Source organism: Pleurodeles waltl, chromosome 2_1 (genome assembly GCF_031143425.1).
Source record: "Pleurodeles waltl isolate 20211129_DDA chromosome 2_1, aPleWal1.hap1.20221129, whole genome shotgun sequence".
NCBI lineage: Eukaryota > Metazoa > Chordata > Amphibia > Caudata > Salamandridae > Pleurodeles > Pleurodeles waltl.
In genome coordinates, this window is record NC_090438.1 from 104598322 (window position 1) to 104619711 (window position 21390).

The 21390-nt window shown below is 43.8% G+C and overlaps 1 protein-coding gene across 1 annotated transcript in view; it reads right to left on the reverse strand.

Annotated features, from left to right (window-relative positions):
• Window positions 1–21390, reverse strand: part of ABCB7 (ATP binding cassette subfamily B member 7) — a 607823-nt gene that overhangs the window by 86668 nt on the left and 499765 nt on the right. The window contains exons 12-13 of the mRNA XM_069210993.1: window positions 14793–14922; window positions 2192–2363 (exon numbers count right to left, since the gene is read on the reverse strand). Coding sequence (XP_069067094.1) covers window positions 2192–2363; window positions 14793–14922 — 302 coding nt within the window. The remainder of the gene's footprint in view (window positions 1–2191; window positions 2364–14792; window positions 14923–21390) is intronic.

Below are 21390 nucleotides of genomic sequence, written 5' to 3' on the forward strand. Positions count from 1 at the left end.
TTACTACAGCTTTAAAATATGATGTTTTCTAAACATCTGGGTATATTCCAGTTGATAAGGAGAGGTGGTTGATCTCTATCACTAGTTTGGTAGGTGACAATTCTAGTAGGATTCTTCTGAAAATCTTTGGAGGGTAGGGATTAAAAGGGAAACACACTATGTTCATGCCTTTGATTAGATGTATGCATCCCTGTCCTGTTAAAGGGTTGAAAGAGGACAGACCGCTTGGGATGAATGTATCTAAGTTCACATCATTTGGCAATGAAGGTGTTGCAAAGGTTTAGCTGCTTGCCTTCAAGAGGCAGTCGGAATCAAGATTATCAGGTTTATCAACAAAGTGGGTATTTCATGTACAGCAGGAAACCCGAGTGTCTTAATTTAATAAATGTGTTGTTGAGGTTATGAAATTCATTAACATGTTGGAAGTATTGTTTGGCTGGGTATGACACTTCGAAGATGCGTTGAGTGCAGTGGGATCTCCGATTTTTTATGGCAATTCTGTAGATTCCATGCTTCCTTTTAAAACTTTGGCTGAATGTTTTCCTCAAGGCTGTTTCAATGGATTTGGGTGCCATTTTTCAAAGTTTTACTTCTAAATTGACCTAGCCTGCTTTCCTTCGGGTCCACTGTGTCAATGAACCAGTTACCCACTGGTACAACTGCTTTAAGGCTTTTCTAGATTCCAGGAAGTGGACTGAAAGAGATGGTCTTCAAATGAATTCAGGTAAAACTTTCTCTAAGGTCTGGTCGGTAGTTGCTTGGAGTGCAGCTACTAGGTTGATGCTCACTCTTAAGTAGTGGTGTTGTTTTCAGTCACGGAGAGGTGTTTTGGGACAAGTGCTGCATCAAGCGTGTCATCACTTGGTGGAACTGAAAGGCTTCAATGCTACTGTGGCATACTAGATGTTAAAATCTCCTAGTATGAAGAGGTTCATATTTTCTACTGATTTGTCCGCTAATCACTTCAGTAATACATCTGCGAAGACCAACTTGTGTGGTGAAGGACAAAAGATAAGCAGGTAGGATGTTGAGATGGTCGTGGTAGGGGTGCATCTAACTAACAGTGATCAGCATACTGAAAAGGAGAAATCAGTAATGTTAGAAACGGGAAGGGTATTTTACTGAATCACTGCAATGCATCTGCCATTCTTACATTGTCTTTTTTAAAAGGGTCAAATATAAAATTGTTATTGCTCCATACAGTATGAAAAGGCTGTCTGCTTTGATGCCTGCTATAAGGTCAGAGATATGATCTCTGTTTTGGCTTAGTAGGCTTGCAATGATGAGCATGCATGAGAGAGAGGTGATGTTCTGAGTTGGAATATTTATACTTTGGGATGTGCCCCCAATAACAGTCTGGTTACCCAAGGAGTTCTGTCTGGAATGTGAAGGCTAACTACCCAAATAATTTAACGCCTATTATGGAGTTGTACCTATTTGTTTAGATAATGGTAAATTATCTAGCAACCTGTACTTCCTACCAAGCCATCACCCATTATTTGACCATCTATATTCAACAGTGAGGGCCATTATGATGTAAGCCATATAAAACAGTGAGTAGTGCCCTTAATATACTTCATGTAATATATTGTAATGTATGCCATTTGTTATCTAAATTACAGGAGAATATGATGGGAGAGTCTACGAGTTCATTGAAGAATCATGTTAGTATTAAACTCCAGTCCATTTATTTGTCCTCCTATCCCATTGATATGCACAATTGTTTCAAGAAGGGGCTAACAAAACATAAAGGAACTATTTCCACATTTGACTTCCACAGTAATTTCGCGAGGTTGTCAATTTAATGGAGGGGTGCCAAGCAATGCCATACAATATTGGTAATGCATGAGGATTGTGGTCTAGAGACAAGACTTCAGCCTATGGGATGCTGTCATTGGACACACAGCACCACTGGTGCACTAACTTCTGCTTGATGACTTTGAAGCAGGCATGGGAGCTTAACGAAAAGCCTGATTAGGATCTTGGGGGATGGAATACTCTGTCACAAACAAAACGGATACTCCATCCGCCATATTATAATCTCCATAGGATATAACGGAATCGTAATAGACCGCACAGGATATCAGTCACGTACGTGACGGAGAAACCCCGTCCACCAAGATCGTAATCAGGCCCTTAGGCTTGCCAGGCCTCTAGCATGTAATTTTTTATAAGTACATAAAACATTTACCCGACAGCTTTAGTCCTCGCTCTCCAACTTGTGTGTTGTACCCATGTGGCATACGAAGGATGGCATCATGGAGTCCAGCCAGTTTAGCCACCTCAAATACCTCCTCTTCCGAAGCATTGATGTTTCCATACAAAAGATTATAATACAACGTATTGTGAAAAAGTACAGCATCCTAGGAGAAATAAAAAGAGACTCTGAATAACCACTTCTCTTGCAAGCTGCGTTCCCTCCCACTGGAAGACGGCATGCAATTTCTAAAAACATCAACAAGTTTTTTTTAGAAAAAGACACAGTCTTACAAAAGGCTGATTTTTACTCAGATTCTTTCAAATCCTCTAGAAAAGGCTCAATTATACATTAAACAGCGATGTTATAAGAAAGTAATTCTGCCTGTAAAACATAGGAGGAAGAGCGAAATACCCTGCAAACATCTTTTTGATGGGCAGCACTGAAAAATGGACAAATGCCAAAAACAAAACAGCATTGGTAAAACCAATAATTCTGGCCTTAGTAAGCGGGGGATGTTTATTGTAAGCATATGCAACAAAAACAAAAAGAAGGAAATAAAAGGGAAATATGCTGCTGTCTCAATGTGGCAGCCATGTGCTTACAATAAGGTGTTTACATTTCAAAACAACTCCCCATATTATTTTAGCACATCAACATCAGGGCTTCCTAGCAGGCAGGTGTACTTAGAATAGGTAGGTAAACCCTTTTTAATTCTAATACACATTGGAGGAAAATGTTTCTTATTGTACAACCGAAATGTATTGTTGGCGTTGAATTACAGAAACCAGAGGACACATTTTAAACATACACCGATGTGTAAATCAATTTTAAAAAGGACATAGAATGCACAGAAAAAAACACTGGCAAAGTAATGTCGCACCTGCCATGGGACGAAAGTGCACCTCTTTAAGTGCATGTGGACGTGTGATCAGGCGCGAAATGTCACCACAGCGCTAGACAGAGACTGGCTAAAGTAGGCTGAGCTATTGCACCGTCCTTTATGCTTTAGTGGGCAGTTGTTAAATGTGAATAAAAGCTCAACAGATCAAGGGGCAAACGGCTGACCCTAAGCCCCTCTGCGACGGAATGCAAGTATTTATTTCTTAATTAACATTTTGTTTATTACACGAGGCTGGCGAAACCGCTAATCGGCATCTAGGCCATACCTTAAAACTAAGACAAGTCAAGGATTAAAACATGTTTCTTCCTAAACAAAAAAAAAAAACATTGTTTGTGGCTGAAAAGATGGGTTGACTTGCAGCTCAATTTGCCATACTAAGGATAATCTTCTAAATAACTGGCTTGGTTTCCTTGAAAAGCCTACATTTTAAGCACTCCAGATTTATTCTAGGCTAGTGAAGCAACTGGATTCGTAAATAATAATTTGGTCAAAAGATGTGGGAGTTCCATTCTTCTCTGCTCCTCTACCCACACAAAGACGAAAAGCATTTTCTAAAAAATAAAAAAATAATAAACCCCCTTCCCCCCCCAAAAAAACACCCACACGATGTAGAAAAGATGCCACGTGTCAGGTGGTGGTACAGTGAGTAAAAAGCTGGCTGCGGACACTGCAGCAACTTGCAGATCACAAGGCAATCTCAGCAAGTGCAACTCTGCTTTCTATCTTTGCGAGCACTAAATTGAGTACCATTAAAGTGAGATATCAGTAAAACATTACTTTCGGGGCTTAAAAAGGGAAGCCTGTGGTACTAAGTGGAACATGAGAAACATCATTATTACTGTTCATAATGTAAAAGTTTCTAGCACTGAGGGAGTAGCCAAGGGTGTCAAGATGGCAGTCGCACTCAGAGTTCCGGACCCTCCATTATCCGCCACTATCGCCTGCACTGTGGATCGGTGAATGGGTGACTGTAAAACCTGGGTGCTGCCTGTCCTGTCGCTGCATGTTAAGCAGGGGCAGATTGGGCTCCCCGGTGCCTGGGAGGACTGTAGGACACAGAATGACTGCAGACCCCAAGATGGTGGACTCGGCTGCTGACCAGGCCTAATGCCATGGCTGAATAATTGCCTACGAAGGGGCCGGGGCTGTGAGGAGACGGGCCTTGAGTCAGATCGCAGGCAGCAGCAGGATTGAGTTGCCTCCCCCACTGTCTGCTCAGTGTAGGAGGCTGCTGGCTTTGGCTCAGAGGAGCAACACCACGAGGCCGTGAGCAATGGCCAACTGCTGATCGAGTGGAGCCCTGTGAGAGCCGGCGACCCCGTTCCTTCCCAATAACCCTGTATGTGGGACCCCTCTGTAGCCAGCGTGAGCTGGAATCGTTGCATCAGTGTTGGCGCCGCCTTTGATCATGGGCGCGGCCTGCATGGTCGTCACTGGGCGAAAGCTGCCAAGTCTCGGCTGAGACGCGCAAAGAGATCCCCGGCGACACCACCCTTAGAGTTGAAGCCACACCAATGGAAGTGGGCCGCAGCCCTGGCGAGTGAGGAAACCTGGTGGTAGGTGGGGGTTGGCCCCTAACTACCTCCTGATCCAGTGCCGGTACGACTGGTTGGGTCGACTTGAGCGGTGGGCGATGGTGCTTATTGCGCCCCAAGCAACAAGGCTTGAGTACATAAGCTGAGAGTGGCTACAGGCCCGCGTGGAGGTGCTGTGCTTGCTTCCGATCGTAATGGAGGCCCCCTCTTTCGACCCTAACTGGTCTGATGCTGGCTCCTTGGGTCACCCCCCTACCTAGGCATATCACAAAGAGCCCAACCCCTGGGCTTTGAACCACTGCTGGGGCCGCTCTTACCTAGCAGTGGAACGAACTTGGGCCCAGCAGCTCATTCTACTGCGCTCTGGCGGTAAGTGGACTGAGCGCTTGGGGACGATTATCTTGGACTCCACCATCATAGGTAAGGAGAAAGCTGTAAAGCCACTGACATCCCACCCCCATAAATCAATTCACTACCCCTGGGGGAGCTTAGGGGTTACAGTCTCGCGGTACAAATCTCGCACCTCAAAGGGACCCTGACACAATCCTACAGGGTTGATGTGTGAGGATGTGGCACTCTTTCACCAAGACTTGCAGAACACTGTGGGTCACAACACGGAGGCCAAGATTTGACTCTCTACCATGGAGAATAAAGTTAGTGAACTGAAAACCAAGGTGGCACAACTTCCATCTCATATCAATGAACTTCATAACCATGCAGAAGATACCCAAAATTGCTCTCGCAGCAACAATTTACGTTTTGTCGAGTTTCCTGAAGATGTTGAGGGACCTCAGCCGGCGGAGTTCCTTGAGGAGTGGATAAAATCCTAGATGCCCCAAGACAAGCTATTGCAGTGGTTTTGATAGAACTTGCTCACAAAGAGCTCACCCCAAATCTCCTCCCGGGGCACAGCGAAGGTCCATGATTGGTTGATTTCTCAATTTTAAGGACAGAGACTATATTGTGTGGGAAGCCAGAATGCAGTCAGATCTCCGCTGCCAGAACTCTGAGATATTCATCTTTCCAGACTACATCCATGAGGTCCAGGCCAGAGGCCGATCTTACGAAGTGGTTAAGCAGAAACTATGGGCAATGAACCTTTCTTACATGCTCCTGTTTCTGGCAAGACTTAAAGTGATCTTCCAAGACAAGACTTATTTTTATGACTCACCGGAATCGACATGGGAATGGCTCACGGAAGAGGAGTTTCTGGTTACTCCATCTCACCTTGTGCTGCCGCCATACCGGAATGCCCTCTTCCCTGGTGAATACATACCACTCGACAAAGGAAGAGGGCCCCGATGGCACACCGCATGGCTCACGTTCCTGTCTCCTGACTTGAGAGACTCTGTGATACTGTGCCCCCCCCCCGGGAATGATGTCTCCCCAAGCTGCAGAAGGGGACACCCCTGGGAGAGCTAAGCGACAGATCTCCTAAGTCGGACTCCGTCACCTCTCTAACTGGGAACTGAGTAGACAAAGAGATGGTCTAAATAGATCATCGATATGTTTGAATGGTGATTCGCACCGCAGTGTCTTTATCCTGCTTAATGGAGGGATCCTCAACATCCCATTATTCTACGCTATGTTGGTTTTGCGTTGGAGTCATTGTTTGAGGGCGATAGATGCTTCTTGGGAGGTAAGTACAGGGTGGGGGGAGTTGACTGGGTAACGGATTTGCATGCCAAATTAATTGTTAGTTTTGGTATATTATTTGTCCATGGTTTCTTCTCTCTTTAGGTCTCCACACTGATCTGACATTATTTGGCCAGTCTGCGATTACCCATTTCCTTTGGTCTTCACAGAAGGCCTGATACAAACAGATAAACGTTGACTAGAGCGCCATGTTGCTCCCACCCTCTCAGTTACTTTCGATCTGCTATAACACCCATAGTGTGCTATCTTGGAACGTTAATGGTCTTCTGGACAAGATGAAGCATTCCGCAGTGCTGCGATACAACCACTGTTTCCTGCCCTCTGTGTTATTGCTTCAAGAGAAGCATCTGTTGGGCACTAACTGTCCCTTCCTACAACGGCAGGGTGAAGATAGAGTACACCATACAGGGTTCCCTAGGGGGTCCTGCGGGGTGGCAATTTTTTATGCCGCATCATCACAATGGTGGTGACCTGGTCTTGGTCTGACCCACAGGGTAGCTACATCGCCCTGTTGGGAATGGTGGAAGGTCACCCAGTTAACCATATGTGCATCTACGCACACCTCCTGTCACACTGGGCTCCTTCCTAACTACTCTCCTGGAAGTGATAGCACAGATGCCCTCTGGCCCTACCTTGATAGAGAATGTTACAGGTCAACCTGCTGCACAACTCTAAGCCAGAGCACAAGAGCCCACCTCCTGAGCCCCCACAGGCATCTCACACCAGACACTTGGCACTAATCTGCAAAGATATCAGACATTTCTCTCTAGAGACAGCAAAGCAGATTTGGCGAATGGGTTTATGAATGGGGGAAAAAAATGACAAGTTATTGCACTGGTTGGCGACCTGGCCATTAGCCAGTAGGGTTATCTGCGAATTAGTGGACAAGGGTGGTCAGGTTCACCATGATTCCTCGGCCACTGCCCAGGTTTTTGCCAAATACCACTCATACCTTTATGCCACGGAACCTAGACCAGACGCTGAAACAATAACACCTCTCCTAGACTAGGTCTCCCTTGCTCACCTACCTGAATCGAACAGTAGGGATTTGGAGGTCTCTATCACACCTTAAAAGGTTGGTGAAGCCATTGTGGCTATGGTGCACGGCAAGACACCGGGCCCCTATGGTAACCCCAAAGGAATTTTATGCTAAGTACAGGGATTGTCTTATCCCGCACCCTTTGAATCCTTATAAAGAAGTAGTGCATGCAGAACATGATCAAGCCACGATTGTCGTAATACCCAAATCCATGCCCCCATTGTGGTTATGTATGGACTACCACCCGATTTCCCTTATTAATGGGGAGGTTAAAATATTCACAACCATTATAGCCACAAGCTTAAAGCAGAATCTTCAGTCCGTCATTCACCAAGACCAGTGCGGCTTTATGCAGGCCTAAAGCACACATCACTGTCTGCGGCATCTTCACGTAGCACTAGCACGCAATCATGTCCTGCCTCCTCCACAGGCACTCTTGCTAGTGGATTGGGGTATCTGTTGAACGTGCTTGAGAAGGTGTGTTTCAGACCGCGTTTCCGTAGCCTGATAAAAATTCTTTATATACCACCCGACAGCTAGAGTCCTCGTTAACTGTGCAGTCTCTGATGAATTCCCCATCCGACGGGGGACCTGCTAAGGTTGTCCCCTCTCTCCCCTCTTTTGCAATATGCCAAGAGACATTTACCTGATGTCCTTATGCTTCAATATACAGAGCTGAAGGAGACAAAATGCCAAATCTTGTGGATGTTGGCTTCCACTCTGGTAGCACACTCTAACTTAACCAAAGATTGGGTGGGGGAAAAGCGAATTATAATAAAAATAAACTTTCCACTACATGCATGGTATGATGGGTAAGGCAATTATAAGATGGTGTCCATCAACATGTAATTCATAATGTTTATAACCCAAATCTCAAGAGCTATGGGTTGGCAGAGGAACACTAACAGTGGATGGTAGTGTTTGAGGAGGGCTCTGAAGCAGTGAAACTACTACATGGGACCAGAAGTGATAGAGACCAACATTTTTGAACTGGTAGGCTCTCTGGGTTAAGACACATGTGGAAGGAGACACCAACAGGAGGAGCAAGATATTATCAGTATTTCTGGAGGATATTCTAATCACCTGCAGGTTTGTCACTTCATGAATCTCACAATGCATTAGAATAGAAACAGAAAAGTTTAAGTAATGATCCCGCATGACCAGGTGATGCCATGGCTCCAAACCGTCTTAAGTTGCTCCCTCAACAAGATGTTATGGAGGTGTGAATTTTGCCACCTCCATGCTGTAACCTCAGTTCTCATCCTTTTTTCCCCACCCCTTAAACTAGAGGGACCAAATAATCAAGCATATATTCAATGGCACCACCCAACAACAGGACAAGGAATCCGTTCCAGGAGCTATTCAAGACCTTTTTTAAGAAGAAAGAACTCCAAACCAAAATAGCCACTTGTAGCTACAGCCCATTGTCCGGCAACTCTGAAGTACTGAAAGGAGGACAGTGGCTCCCAACGGGGAGGACAAATCCCTATGTATAAATCAATAAACTCCAGCAGGCCATATAGACAACGAGTTAGAATAAAGAACTTTCTCATCAGGCACATACCCTCCAGGAGGAGGCATTAACATTGTCTGACAGGGGAAGCCGAGGGGAATAAAGGAAAAAAATGTTGTTTTGTAGCCCTTGAAGCCTGCATTTTCTGTCTGTAGCAAACGTGAGGGATAAACAACTGACAAGCTGATTGTAAGTGCTGACAATGCCTGCAAGACAAAAGCCCTGTATAGCTTCTTCACCTCTATTAAAGCCTATGGAATACAAAAGCAGAAGATTTCAAGCCCCAAGAATGGTCACTGGAATGTCTCTGTGCTATGTTATTGATGGTCAAGGGAGGCGGATCACCAAAGAGGAGGGAACTATCAAAGGCTGCATCCATATTAGTGTTAACATCTTTGTTAATCTCCAAGCATGCCCAGGAAAGGCAACAGAAGAGCCCATGAACCTGACCACTGAGATCTGGCCTAAGAAGTTAAGAAGCCTTTTACTATCCCAAACTACTTCTACAAAGTGTCCTCTCATTTGGCCCAGTACAGGGGGAACTGCCATCTGTACCATCTCACATAGAGCATGGAAACAGTGCATTAACAGGCATGTGACATTGTTGAAATGATGAGCCAGGGTCCTTCAAGAAAAATCTTCTTTCCCACTATATCAAACCACTGAGGTTTTTTGTCAGAAAGGGAGGAAGATATAAAGGAGCTCACAACCCCATCTATTCAGGCAGCAGATAAGAAGTTACATTTTGGGTCTTCTGGAGCAAGATGACGAGCAACTTGACAGTGACGACCAGTGCAAAAGCTGGCCTAACCCAGGCAGACATAATGGAATCTGACAAACCGTCATTAAAAGGTAACAGTGGCTCTGATAAGTAGGCAACGATCTGGCAAATTTCTGTCAAAATGTTTGCCTCAATCTCTGCAAATGGTGAAGGCAATTCTAGGACCTCAGCTGCTATGCCTAAAGCTACCTTAACAGAAAGAAAATCCTCCAAAAGGGGCCTACTGATGGACAACCTTAGATGAAACAATGAAGACACTAGGGGGGTGATTCTAACTTCGGCGGGCGGCGGAGGCCGCCCGCCGAAGTTCCCCCACCAAAATACCGCTCCGCGGTCGAAAGACCGCTGAGGGTATTTTGGGATTTGCCCTGGGCTGGCGGGCGGCCGCCAAAAGGCCGCCCGCCAGCCCAGGGCAAATCAACCTTCCTACTAAGATGCCGGCTCAGAATTGAGCCGGCGGAGTGGGAAGGTGCGACGGGTGCAGTTGCACCCGTCGCGTATTTCAGTGTCTGCTAGGCAGACACTGAAATACTTTGTGGGGCCCTCTTACGGGGGCCCTTGCCGTGCCCATGCCATTGGCATGGGCACGGCAGGGGCCCCCAGGGGCCCCGCGGCACCCCCTACCGCCATCCTGTTCCTGGCGGGCGAACCGCCAGGAACAGGATGGCGGTAGGGGGTGTCAGAATCCCCCATGGCGGCGCAGCAAGCTGCGCCGCCATGGGGGATTCTAAGGGCAGCGGTAAACCGGCGGGAGACCGCCGGTTTACCCTTTCTGACCGCGGCCAAACCGCCGCGGTCAGAATGCCCTGCGGGGCACCGCCGGTCTGTCGGCGGTGCTCCCGCCGACCCTGGCCCCGGCGGTCTGAGACCGCCGGGGTTAGAATGAGGGCCTAGGATTCTAGAGACACACAAGGGGGCTCTCATCAGAGATGGAATAAGAGTGAAGGAAGCCAGCCTCTCAACTGACCTAATGGACACAAAAGCTCCTGACTTAAATCTGAGCAAGGTGCACAGGAGGCCCAAAATAAGCCTTAGCTATGTGTTCTTCTATGTTCAAAACCAGTCAGACAAGGGACAATTAAAAAAAAGTAGTCAAAGTCTGTACTGTAGACGTCGGCCCTGGTGCTGAAACATACAGCAAGGCCGTAAGCAGCTAAAGAAAGGGTGTGGTAGTCAGAATAGAACCAGTAAAATCTACGGAGTTGACTGGTGTTGGGGTAGAGGCTGCCAGCGTAGGCACACCTTGGGACCTCAATGCACACCAAAGTGAACCGGTGGAGAACAGAACACAACCAGCAAAGCCTGGGTGAAATCCACTGTAGATCAGGGTCATTGCAAGGGACTGTGAAAGCAGGAAGCAGATTCAGCAGCACCTGACGTGGAGCTGAAACGGAAACTGTCAACAGCATCACACTTAAGTTCACAAACACAGAGCTCTGTTCCAAGGACGACATCAAGGTCAGAGTCAAGCGAAAGGCCTACTAAGAAGAAGACCTGCCCTGCGACAGAAAGATGATGCAAGTCCTTAATTTGGTTCATCCTGAACTTGGTGTGGCACAACTTCCTCAAGAATGAAGCTGCCCCTCTGGTCCTATCCTGGGAATGGAACTGGACAGACAAGAGAGTCTGCCTCCAGACCTGAAAGGTTCCTCCCAGTCCTGGACATATGTAAAGAAGCTGACTTGGGAACCTGCACAGGATTCAAACTCCAAAGCCAGGTGTTGTCACCGCCCAAAAAGGCAATTCAAGAGCAAAATAAGATTGACATCTATGGAAGCTTGACCTCTGCATCGGGCCATTGTCCTAAAAGTACAGCAAAAAGTGCATGGGGCAATAACAGGACATCATTTCAACATCACAGGTACAGATTTTTAATACAGACCAACTCTGGACATGCACTGCACAGAGAGGGAAAAAAAGAATGGATTTCAGAACACTGGAATGGTGCTACATATGGCTCTGTGACGTTATTTAAGGGAAGTACTAGAGTAGAAATGTAGCCATGGCACCATCTACCTACTTAGGAGAACTAGTTCCACTTTTCCCGATCGAGTGAGGATTCTGAGGGAGAATTATCCATCAGATATGGCAGTTATAGTCTACTCAGCAATAAAGTGTTCCTTTACCTGACATTTTTAAACTGTTCAAAGTGATTTATAAAGCAGATATGGAGTTCCTTTCCAGAGTTCAACCTCTTAGAGATGCCAATTTAGACAAACTGGGCCCCAAAAGGGTACCTCAGGTGGTGGAAATCTGATAATGTACTTACCAGACAATTTCACAAAATTAACAACAGTGAGAATTGGATGAAGGGAGACTGGAAGAGGAGAAGGAGTGGTATGCTGGAGAAAAGTGGAATTTCCTTGGCTCTGTTTGGAGCTCTAGCATAACAAAGAAGTACATTTGTGAGCTTCCTCTGTACTAATCATGTTTCATCACCTTGCTCTGGAATCGATCCGATTCACCCCTCCCCCATATTTCGTTGTGATTTTACCATATTCAGACCACTCTCTTCACTGGTATTCTGTACCCAACAAGGCAGTGAAGGTTTGCAGTTGCTTGCAGTACTAGGTTACTCCAAGTACTTGGATCCTGATCGGAACAACCTTCTGCATTTTCCAGACAAGGTATTGACATTGTATTTGAAATTAAAAACAGACATCCTAGCTCATTCTGGACCATTTTGATCTATGTTCCTGGACATGACTGGGGATGCACAAGTCAGTGTTTTGTGATAATTAAAACTCATTGCTTGTTTGACAAGACTGGTGTGGTTGATTTTCAGGGCTCAAGGTTGGTGCAGGTTATTTGCAGCAGTGATGACTCTCATACTAAATCTGGTTACTGAATGGTTATAACGGGATGGGTCAATGGATGGATGGGGCAATAACAGGATATCATTTCAACATCACGGTACAGGTGCCAAATGTTATCTATAAACTAAGTCATGATCTGTACACAACACAAAGCATTGGCATTTCAAAATTAAATGCACAGACAAGTATGACATTTGGCAGAGTGGGTGTGTTTCTCCTCTTCTCAACACTTCAGCACTGACACCCCCAGCACTTGCACTTTCACTTTCATTCAGGGGTGAAGAAGGAAATCTGCCTTAAAAGTTCAGACTGTACACTGCTGAATTAGAGATTTACTAGGGAAGAGGGCGAAACAACACATTATGGAATTTACACTGGGCGTTTTGTAAAATAAATGCAGAGCCTTGACCCAGGACTGCATAGTGGAAAGCATGTAGAATCTTTTACTAATATCTAGCTACTTTATTGGCATTAACCAGTGGAAAGACCTCCTTTGTTGTGAAAATCATTTACAGTGACATTATGCTAGACTATTTTGTTGCCCGGTATGCTCCAGATGTTGTGCAAGGCTATTTTTTTCTGGCCTGTTTCTTTTTCTTTTTACCAGGGTAGCATTATAATTTTGGGTGCTTGCTGAGATTACCTGGTAGCTTAACTTTAACACTACGACTGAGCCTCTGTTCCTACCAGTTAGATTTAATTGAACAAGTACACTGATGGATCAACAGTCCCATCAATTCAGAGCTAGTTACCCCGTTTCCTGTGCATTGGTCTTTGGTAGACTTCAAATCATACTCATGTGGTTTAACAGTGTCATCAAGAGGTTGCTCCTGGGAACTTTCCACATAATAAACTTGGTTGTCTCAACAGTGCTACAAAGGGAGTAGCTCATGGGCAGATTTCACATAATATTGGATGGTTTAACAGTGTCATCAATAGCTTTCTCCTATAATCTCAGGCAACAACCATCAGTCTACTTCGGTTAGTCACTCAACGCAGAAGAGGCACCAATGGCTCGAGAGTTTTGCCACTTAACACTGGCATCTTGGCGGACTTTAATAGTGCCATCCTTCAGGTGCCACTTTCTGTTCCTCGCCAGTTTCAAAGTTGAAACTCTGAAGTATTAAAAATTCTTTGAGGTTGTCAATTACGTACTTAAGGGTTGACTACAGACCATCCAGGTGGATCTTTGTCCTCCCTCTCCTGTAGACCCACAAGATTTACTAAGTGGGCCTTCTATGTGCTATAACCTGCACAGGTTGTTGATCAGAAGTCTTTTAGTAATAACCATAAACCCAACAAGGGACCTGCAGAGTAACCCACTACTAATGTAACCTGAGCGCTCTCAATCTCTCGGGCTCCGCCCTCTACCATACCGCTAAGCACTGTGAGCCAAGGCATAAAAATACCACTCTGGTCACTCATCCAGGACACCAACACTCTTCCCACATATGTCCATAACTAGTACAACTCCCTTCAACCCAACCATTGCCCCATGGCACAGCATGCTACCCGTCCAATTGAGTGCTTCAGTACCTCGCAACGTGTAATGAAGCACAACATAACTCCAATACAGTTCAATTGCAACGTGGACATCTACTAAAATTAAACACGCAAGATACAAACATGAACAGGTGACCGCTTTTTAAACAGCTGAGCAGTCACTCGCTTACACTTTCATAACAGTCAAACATTTTCTATTTACTTTCATTAATTTACATAAATATCATTAGAGAAACACTTCGATATAAAATTGATAAATGTTTTTAAATGTAAGGTTATAAGTTTAATTAACATACAACTCAGAAATAAATGTGTCTGAAAATCTAGACCCGGGTTATTTTATGCATTAGATATGGCACAAACCAGCACAAACCAGCAGTGGAACACTTCACAGAACATTTTTATTGCAAGAGAATATCCTAAATATAAAATGCTGCACACACAACAATAATGTGCAGAATGTGTACCTGGGCATGGAGTTATGTGGACACCAGATAACAGAAATTAGGATATTTTGGAGAGGGATTTGGAATATGAAAATGTGATGCATTAGACAGATATATATTACTTTCGTAATCACACATTTAAACTTTAATCTTCAGTTTGAGGCATTAATAGATAGTTACTGCATTAGGACCACAAGATGTTTGATCAAGTGCTTGGGTTAGAACCCAGGTCTTAGGATGACAACCAATTAAGCAATAAGACCAAGTCTCCTCTCTGCAGATAAGGTAAGCACCATAAACAGGAAACTTAAGTTTATTTTGGCAATGATGGCTTAGTGTGCCTCGGAACAGCAGAACGGCAACAATATACAGGGCATAAAAATAAATAAAAGAGAGCAATACCTGGGGTACAACACCAATGGACTTCCGCAAACTTTCTAAGCTGACGTCTTGTATGTTCTGACCACTCACGTAAATGTTTCCCATCTGCGGTTCATAGAAGCGAAATAATAGCCTCACGATTGTACTCTTCCTAAAATTTAGAAAATTTGTAAAACAGATGTTACATGAACTCCAAATTGATGCACGTTTTTTGGCACAGACTGAGGACATGGACTAACGTCAGCGTGATGCTGTGAGACAAAAGCAGTGCAAACTTGATTACAGATGTTTTCAGCGAGAAACGCTTCCTTCTGAAAACAGAACCTAACACCTGTTCCTTCGCTATACCTTTTCCTGCAAGTGAAGAAAGACTAAGAGCGAGAGTCCCTTTGAGATTTAAAAATGATCTGCTTGGAAATACCTAGAAATACAGCTCCCAAACTAGAGAGCTGCTTCCCTATGGTAACATCTTTGTAATGCATTCACTATCTAATACGTTATCCGAAGGCGTCATACTAGATCCCAAAAAATCCTTTATCCCCATCATTAGGAGTACAGTGGCAATTTATCACTAAGAATCACAAAGGGCTCAATAAAGGCACCATCCAACGCCCATGGCATCAGTTCCACCAAACATCCTCTCTCCAGAGAGGCCAGGAGAAGTAGATGGCGTAAAGTGAAACACACAATTAAAAAAAAGAAAAAATACAAAAAAAATGAAACTTTAACACCCACCAGCAGCTGGAACTGTTCCAAGTGCCTTGCAGGGAGAGCCTTTTTTTAAAAAAACATTTGATTGATTTAACAAAAAAGGAGTGAAGAAATGCATTGAGCGCGAACAGGTTTACAATACAATGGAACATCATCAGGCAGTAATACAGTGTAGGAACCATCACAGGACACAAGTCCCCAAAGTTGCAGACAATAAAGTAGCCTAGCATATTCCATTCCTCATATTGATACGTGGAGAGTGTCTGCTCCCCATTAGTAGCCCAGAGCCCTCTGGCACATGGCTCTAGCTAGCTGTGTGCCTCTCTTCTCTGCCCAGCCCTTCCAGATCTTGAAGTGTTTCTGGTGGCTGCCCCGGGACAAGCATATCTGATGTTTCACTCCCATGCATTCATCCATGTCTTTCACCGGGAAACCTCTGTCATCTTCCAGGCCCTAGCAATCTCTCTTTTAGCGACCACTAGTCCCAGCCAAAGGAGCGCCTTCTGGTAGCACGTTCCCCTCCTCGAATTTAAGTGATATGAAGAAGGATGAATTCGGTGTATCGAGGAATGTCCAAACTCAGATTCTCCCACCCATTGCCGCCCCGCCAAAATAAGGGTTAGCCCTGGGAAATGTCAAAACATGTGCGGTAAGTCAGGCAGTTCCCTGTGAGGATCAGTCCCATTTGATGGAGCCTGGATCTGGTGAAATAAACCATGTGAAGTACTTTCAGCTGTATTAACCGAAATTGGGAGGCTATAAGGGAGTCTTTTTTTGCCAATCTCAGAGCAAAGACAAAATCTATCTGGTGGAAAATTGTTTGGAAATTATTTGCACCAATAAATCCTACACACAGCTAGTCCCCTGCAAAAAAAGGATATTAACTGCTTACATTTTGAGGCCCTCTTTTGGGATGTAATCCAAGTTATACCCTATTTTCTCAAGACTGGATCACAGCTTATCATACAATTTTCCAACTGCAATCCAACTGATATAAAAAAAATCTATTTAAAACAGGAAAAGCCTTGAAGCTCTGGCAGATGGGTCAGAGCACGACATCTGTCAGGAAATGTAAAACATGATCTGCAAAGTGGCCCGAATTGTACACATGTTGTCCAACCTCGATGTCTCTGATGATGGAATCTGGCATATATTTTGAATGGTAGATCTTAATGCAAATGGTAAATGTTGCAGCTTGCTGCACTGTTAATTGTGTCACTAATGTGTGCAAGCTGCAAATTATGTCACCATACTAAAGTTCTAAGCAGTGACACTTCATAATTTGAGTTATGCCTGTCCTGAGTGGGTGGAGACCCTCAGCAAGAGCTCTCTTACAGAAACCTTTACTTATAAGTTACCCAGTGTCTTTTGTTTTACTGACAAGTTGTTTTGGCCCCTAGAGAGCTCACCTTACTGTAGCGATTTTGGTTTGACTGACATGTCTCCAAGCGCACTGAGCTCGGTACGTGTAGTGTACAGCCCCTTCTGGACTTTTTCGGAATGATGAGTGCTAGTGGATCCTATTTTTCAGCTGTTTCTGGGTGGGCAGCAGTTTGGTGGGTCAAAAACTATCTTCTCTCCATCCCTTTCCCCATCTTCATCATCACACAAGCAGCACTGATGACCCTTAAAAGTGCAGATAACCACTGGGAACAATTCACATATTTAAGAAGCAATCCTGCTTTGCACATTGTAGTTTTGGGAGCCATGTTTTTCCAGTATTTAAAAGAATTATCAGCATTTAACCGCAGCCACATCTGAAGCGATCTGCGCAGTCATTGATGCGCTTAGAAAGAATAAGCCAGCATTGCGATCTCGTTCAGTATTCAAGCTACTTTATGAAAAGTTTGTGAGAGCTTTTTTTGGCTTCAGTGAGCAGTTGGTGTTCACACCATTGTGATTTTTTTCACGTATAGTTATTTGACAGTTTTCTCATTAGTAAGCAAAAGCTTTCAGCATTGGGTTTTTAAAATCAGGGGAGTCTGTGGTATCAACTGTTTCTTTAACCATAGTGTAAATTTATGATGTGTGCTTTCTACCACTAAGTGTGCTAATCGTCCACCACCATTCATGCGAACGCCTGGTGAGCACACCATGAAATAAAGCACAGGGTTAAGGTCACTCAATAACTACATGCTAGATAGAGAAGGTATCTGCTCACAAGAGAGAATTGTTACTCAATTGGCTTAGTGTGGAGGGGTAAGAACGGTTCGAGCATTTAACACTGGAAACTCTTCCTCTGGTGATGGGGATTCAAAGGCATAATCTAAAGCTTTAGGAACGCAAGAATTACATTTTACAAAGGAACTGCATGCTGTATGGGAGGCACAGTTTCGACACCATACGCTAATTTGCTTAAATCTTAAGTTGTTTGCTTAAAAAAAATTCGAATTTTTGTTGGCTTGCTGATCAGCTGTTGGTGTTTCAATCTTTCAAGTTAGACTCTGTGATTGAGCGTCTGAGGATAAGCTGTTGAGGGAGGTTAAGGCATTGGGTGGAGTACTGTCGGCTAAACAACCAGTTCTAATTTATGACTTACAAGTATTCTGTAAAAATAAAGAAAAAGGTATCTTTTGAAGCTGATTTTGTCATGCATAGGGCTAAATTTAGACCACCCATTTTGCTCATAGACAGTATTACTGGGTTAACACGTAAAGGACATTTAGTAGAGACTTGCACAGGAAACTTTAAAAAAAAGTTAAATCAGTGTTCTGATAGCCTCTGATGGACAACAACAACACTGTCAGACAAAGGGCCTTATTTTGATTTTGGCAGATGGGGAACATCCTCCAAAAAGTGGTGGCTGCCCCATCCACTCAATTTAGGGTGCATGCATAGAGCACTCTAAGTCAGGCACTAGGTTTTGGAGGATGCCCCACTTCCATTAAATACTAAATAAAGCCCAAAATTCTTAAATGTGTAGTACTCAAATTATACAAATACATTTTTCAATATAGCTGGAGCTTCCTGTGGATTTTTTGGCCTCATCTGAGTTTACATGAAGAGGAAAAGGTGTGAACTGGTCGATTTGTCTAGTGGAGGAGGGGGATGTGGGGGAGGGGTGCAGGGCCGGTATAAGTGGTTGTATAAACCAACAACTAAAAAGGTCATTGTTTTTTTTGTTTGTTTTAGAGATAGCATTTTGTAAGAAATGTTTACTCTTTCAATTACTATGGACAATGAAGTACAATTTAGTTCTCTTTGGTTGAAGAATTTTTGGTTTGGAAACAAATGGGATAAATCCTAGAAAACGGAGTTGTACTCATCACACATGAATGGGTTTGTATAAAGGCTCAACATGATGATTGTGAACAGCAGGCACTTTGTGCAGTTTTCCAATATGAATGTTGTGGTAGAATGAAAAATAAAGTACGGTCTTACTACTGTTACCCACGCAGTACTATCAATTGTTCTTCATTTGAAATGTAGAGGTTGGTACCGAATGTATGTGCTTACTCCTGTCCGGCTCAGTAGACGCGCTGGCTTTGACATAATGTTGAATTGAGACTGGTGAGATTTCGGTAGGTATAGTGAGGCAAAGAAGAAATGTGTGAGCAAGGTGTAAAGATTAAGAAATATAAGTCATCTTAGTTGGTCTAAATTTATCTAAAAAATGGCTGTCTACATTTTTCACGGTCAAGAGTGTAATGATAGAAGGAATAACCTGTGTTATCTTTGAGAATGGGTCAGTGTGAAGTCTGAATAAAGTGCTGCGGCTTGATGACTTGCATTTTTTTTATCTGTTTACTGAATGCTCATATAAATGTAGGATAGAATTGCATATGGATATCATAGTTATGAAACATGGCCATAATTTTAACCACGTAGTCGGTCCTGAGGTAATAATTAAAGTTAAAGCAGACATACTCAAAGATAAATAGTATGCAACAACTCTAACTTGTGCATAGCACGGTAGCACAACAGGGGCAGTATGACCAACAATATCAGACTCATTTTTTTAACAAAAACACAATATTAAAAGAAAAAGAATACACAAACCAAACAGTCAAATGTTTCTTGGCGATTCCATATAATGAAAATAAGTGCCCTGCAACTTTTTTCATTTTATTTTCTCCTTTTTTTTAAAAAATAAATAAAATTCCTGGTGATGTTATGGGGTGAGGGTAGGTAATACATAAATCTAATTTTTTTTTTCACTTAGCAATACTTCCATTTGGTTCATCTCAGAGTTATCAAAGAAAAACTCGTCCGAAAGAGGTACTATTGGGTGCCTACATCAGGGTTTTCTTTCCTCCGCAAGTAATACAAAACACACTTCTAGCCCATAAGCTCACCTCATGGGCCCATTTGCCTAGAGGAGGGTAAGATTACGATCTTCAATGCATAGCAATACATCTTTAGGGAGAACGAAAGCCAGGGACGTGAACCTTTTCCTATCGATCCTAGGCTCAGGCTTTGGAAATAAGGCCAGCAGGCAGGTCTCAGGGGTGTGCAAGTCTTGCATATTAATACAATATTTTAAATGTGATCTTAGCAGCAAAATATATTTGACTCAACAGGCTCTTGTAGAAGCATTCCACGTGGCTTACCCCAAAGTGAATCAATATTTGGGAAGAGCCACACATTAAAAAAAATATTCTGTTTTTTCTTAGTGCGCAGGTTGAATGCATTGTATGTGTGTTCTTTAATTCTGCCTTACCTGCATTGGGAGAGCTCATGATGATTAACTCTCAGACATACCTGAGGAGGTAAGCCTTCCTTTCTGTTTACACATCCAGAGCCAGGAAAGAAATGTGACTGTTCTAGGTAAGATCAGGGAAGTCATTTTCAGGACATACATGTCTCAACACAACCCTATTGGGTAATGAGGTGAAATGAGAATAAGTGTAAAGCAATCACATCATCACTCTACAGGCGGAGTAATGGCCAGCAAGTGGCCGTATTCAATGTGAGAGGCCTCGTATCATCATGGTCTCAAGCAGCCTCTCCATTACAAAACATATACCCAAGTTATGCCCCCACTAACCCCAGGCAATTACTAGGAGAAAAGAAGTGTGGAGCCCCTTAAGAGAACAGACAACCTAGGGAACTTTAAAAAGAAAGATTTGCATCTGGGAACACTGAGAGGGCAACTTGCAAACTTCACAGTACCCAATACCCAAACTGAGGTCTCAAGGAAGGGTGAAATCCAGATTTAGCATAACTTCAACTGAGTAGGCATTGTGGCAATAATACCAAGTGATAAACAACCTTGAACATTAGGCACAGTTACATATGTTAGAGGGCCACCTACCTGCTTAACGTACATTTGCCACCTTGTCTGAGAGAGACCACCCAGCCAAGGAACGCCAGTCAGCCTTTATGCATGCAGGTTAGCGTGCTTACACAGCGATATAACACCGTCCCTTCGTGTTGGAATAGGCCCAGCCTCATTAAAAGAGAGTAGCTCAGTTGCAGAAGATGGAAGTACCAATTCCTCCTCGTTTTGTGTAATCTCAATACAAGATGAAGAACTGAAATTAGTGGAAGAGTATGTGGAGCCATGCCTCCTCCTTAAGAGGCACACCCAACCCTTGGGTGAAATTCCTTTGAGCAGACCCCAGAGCATTCATTGTTTGCAGGAGGGTAATAGTTGTTGAAGTCTGGCAGAAAGAAAATCGTCACTACCATCTGTTAGCTGAGAACCCTGTATGTTTGCTTGGGGCGTTCACACAAGCATTGTACAAATTAGCTAAATGCGTTCTAGACCGATTTGTGAACCAAAGCCAAGTTTACAGGCATGTGCTCATTCTGCACAGCCAAAAGGATCCCACATTCCCATTTGATGATATAGTGCATGACTGTTTGAGGTCTTTGAGGGCGTGTACCACAGACACTATATCCCCTTACTCATAGGGAAAGATAACCTCTAAGGACTAGAAAATACTTTAAGCTCCAGGAAACTAGG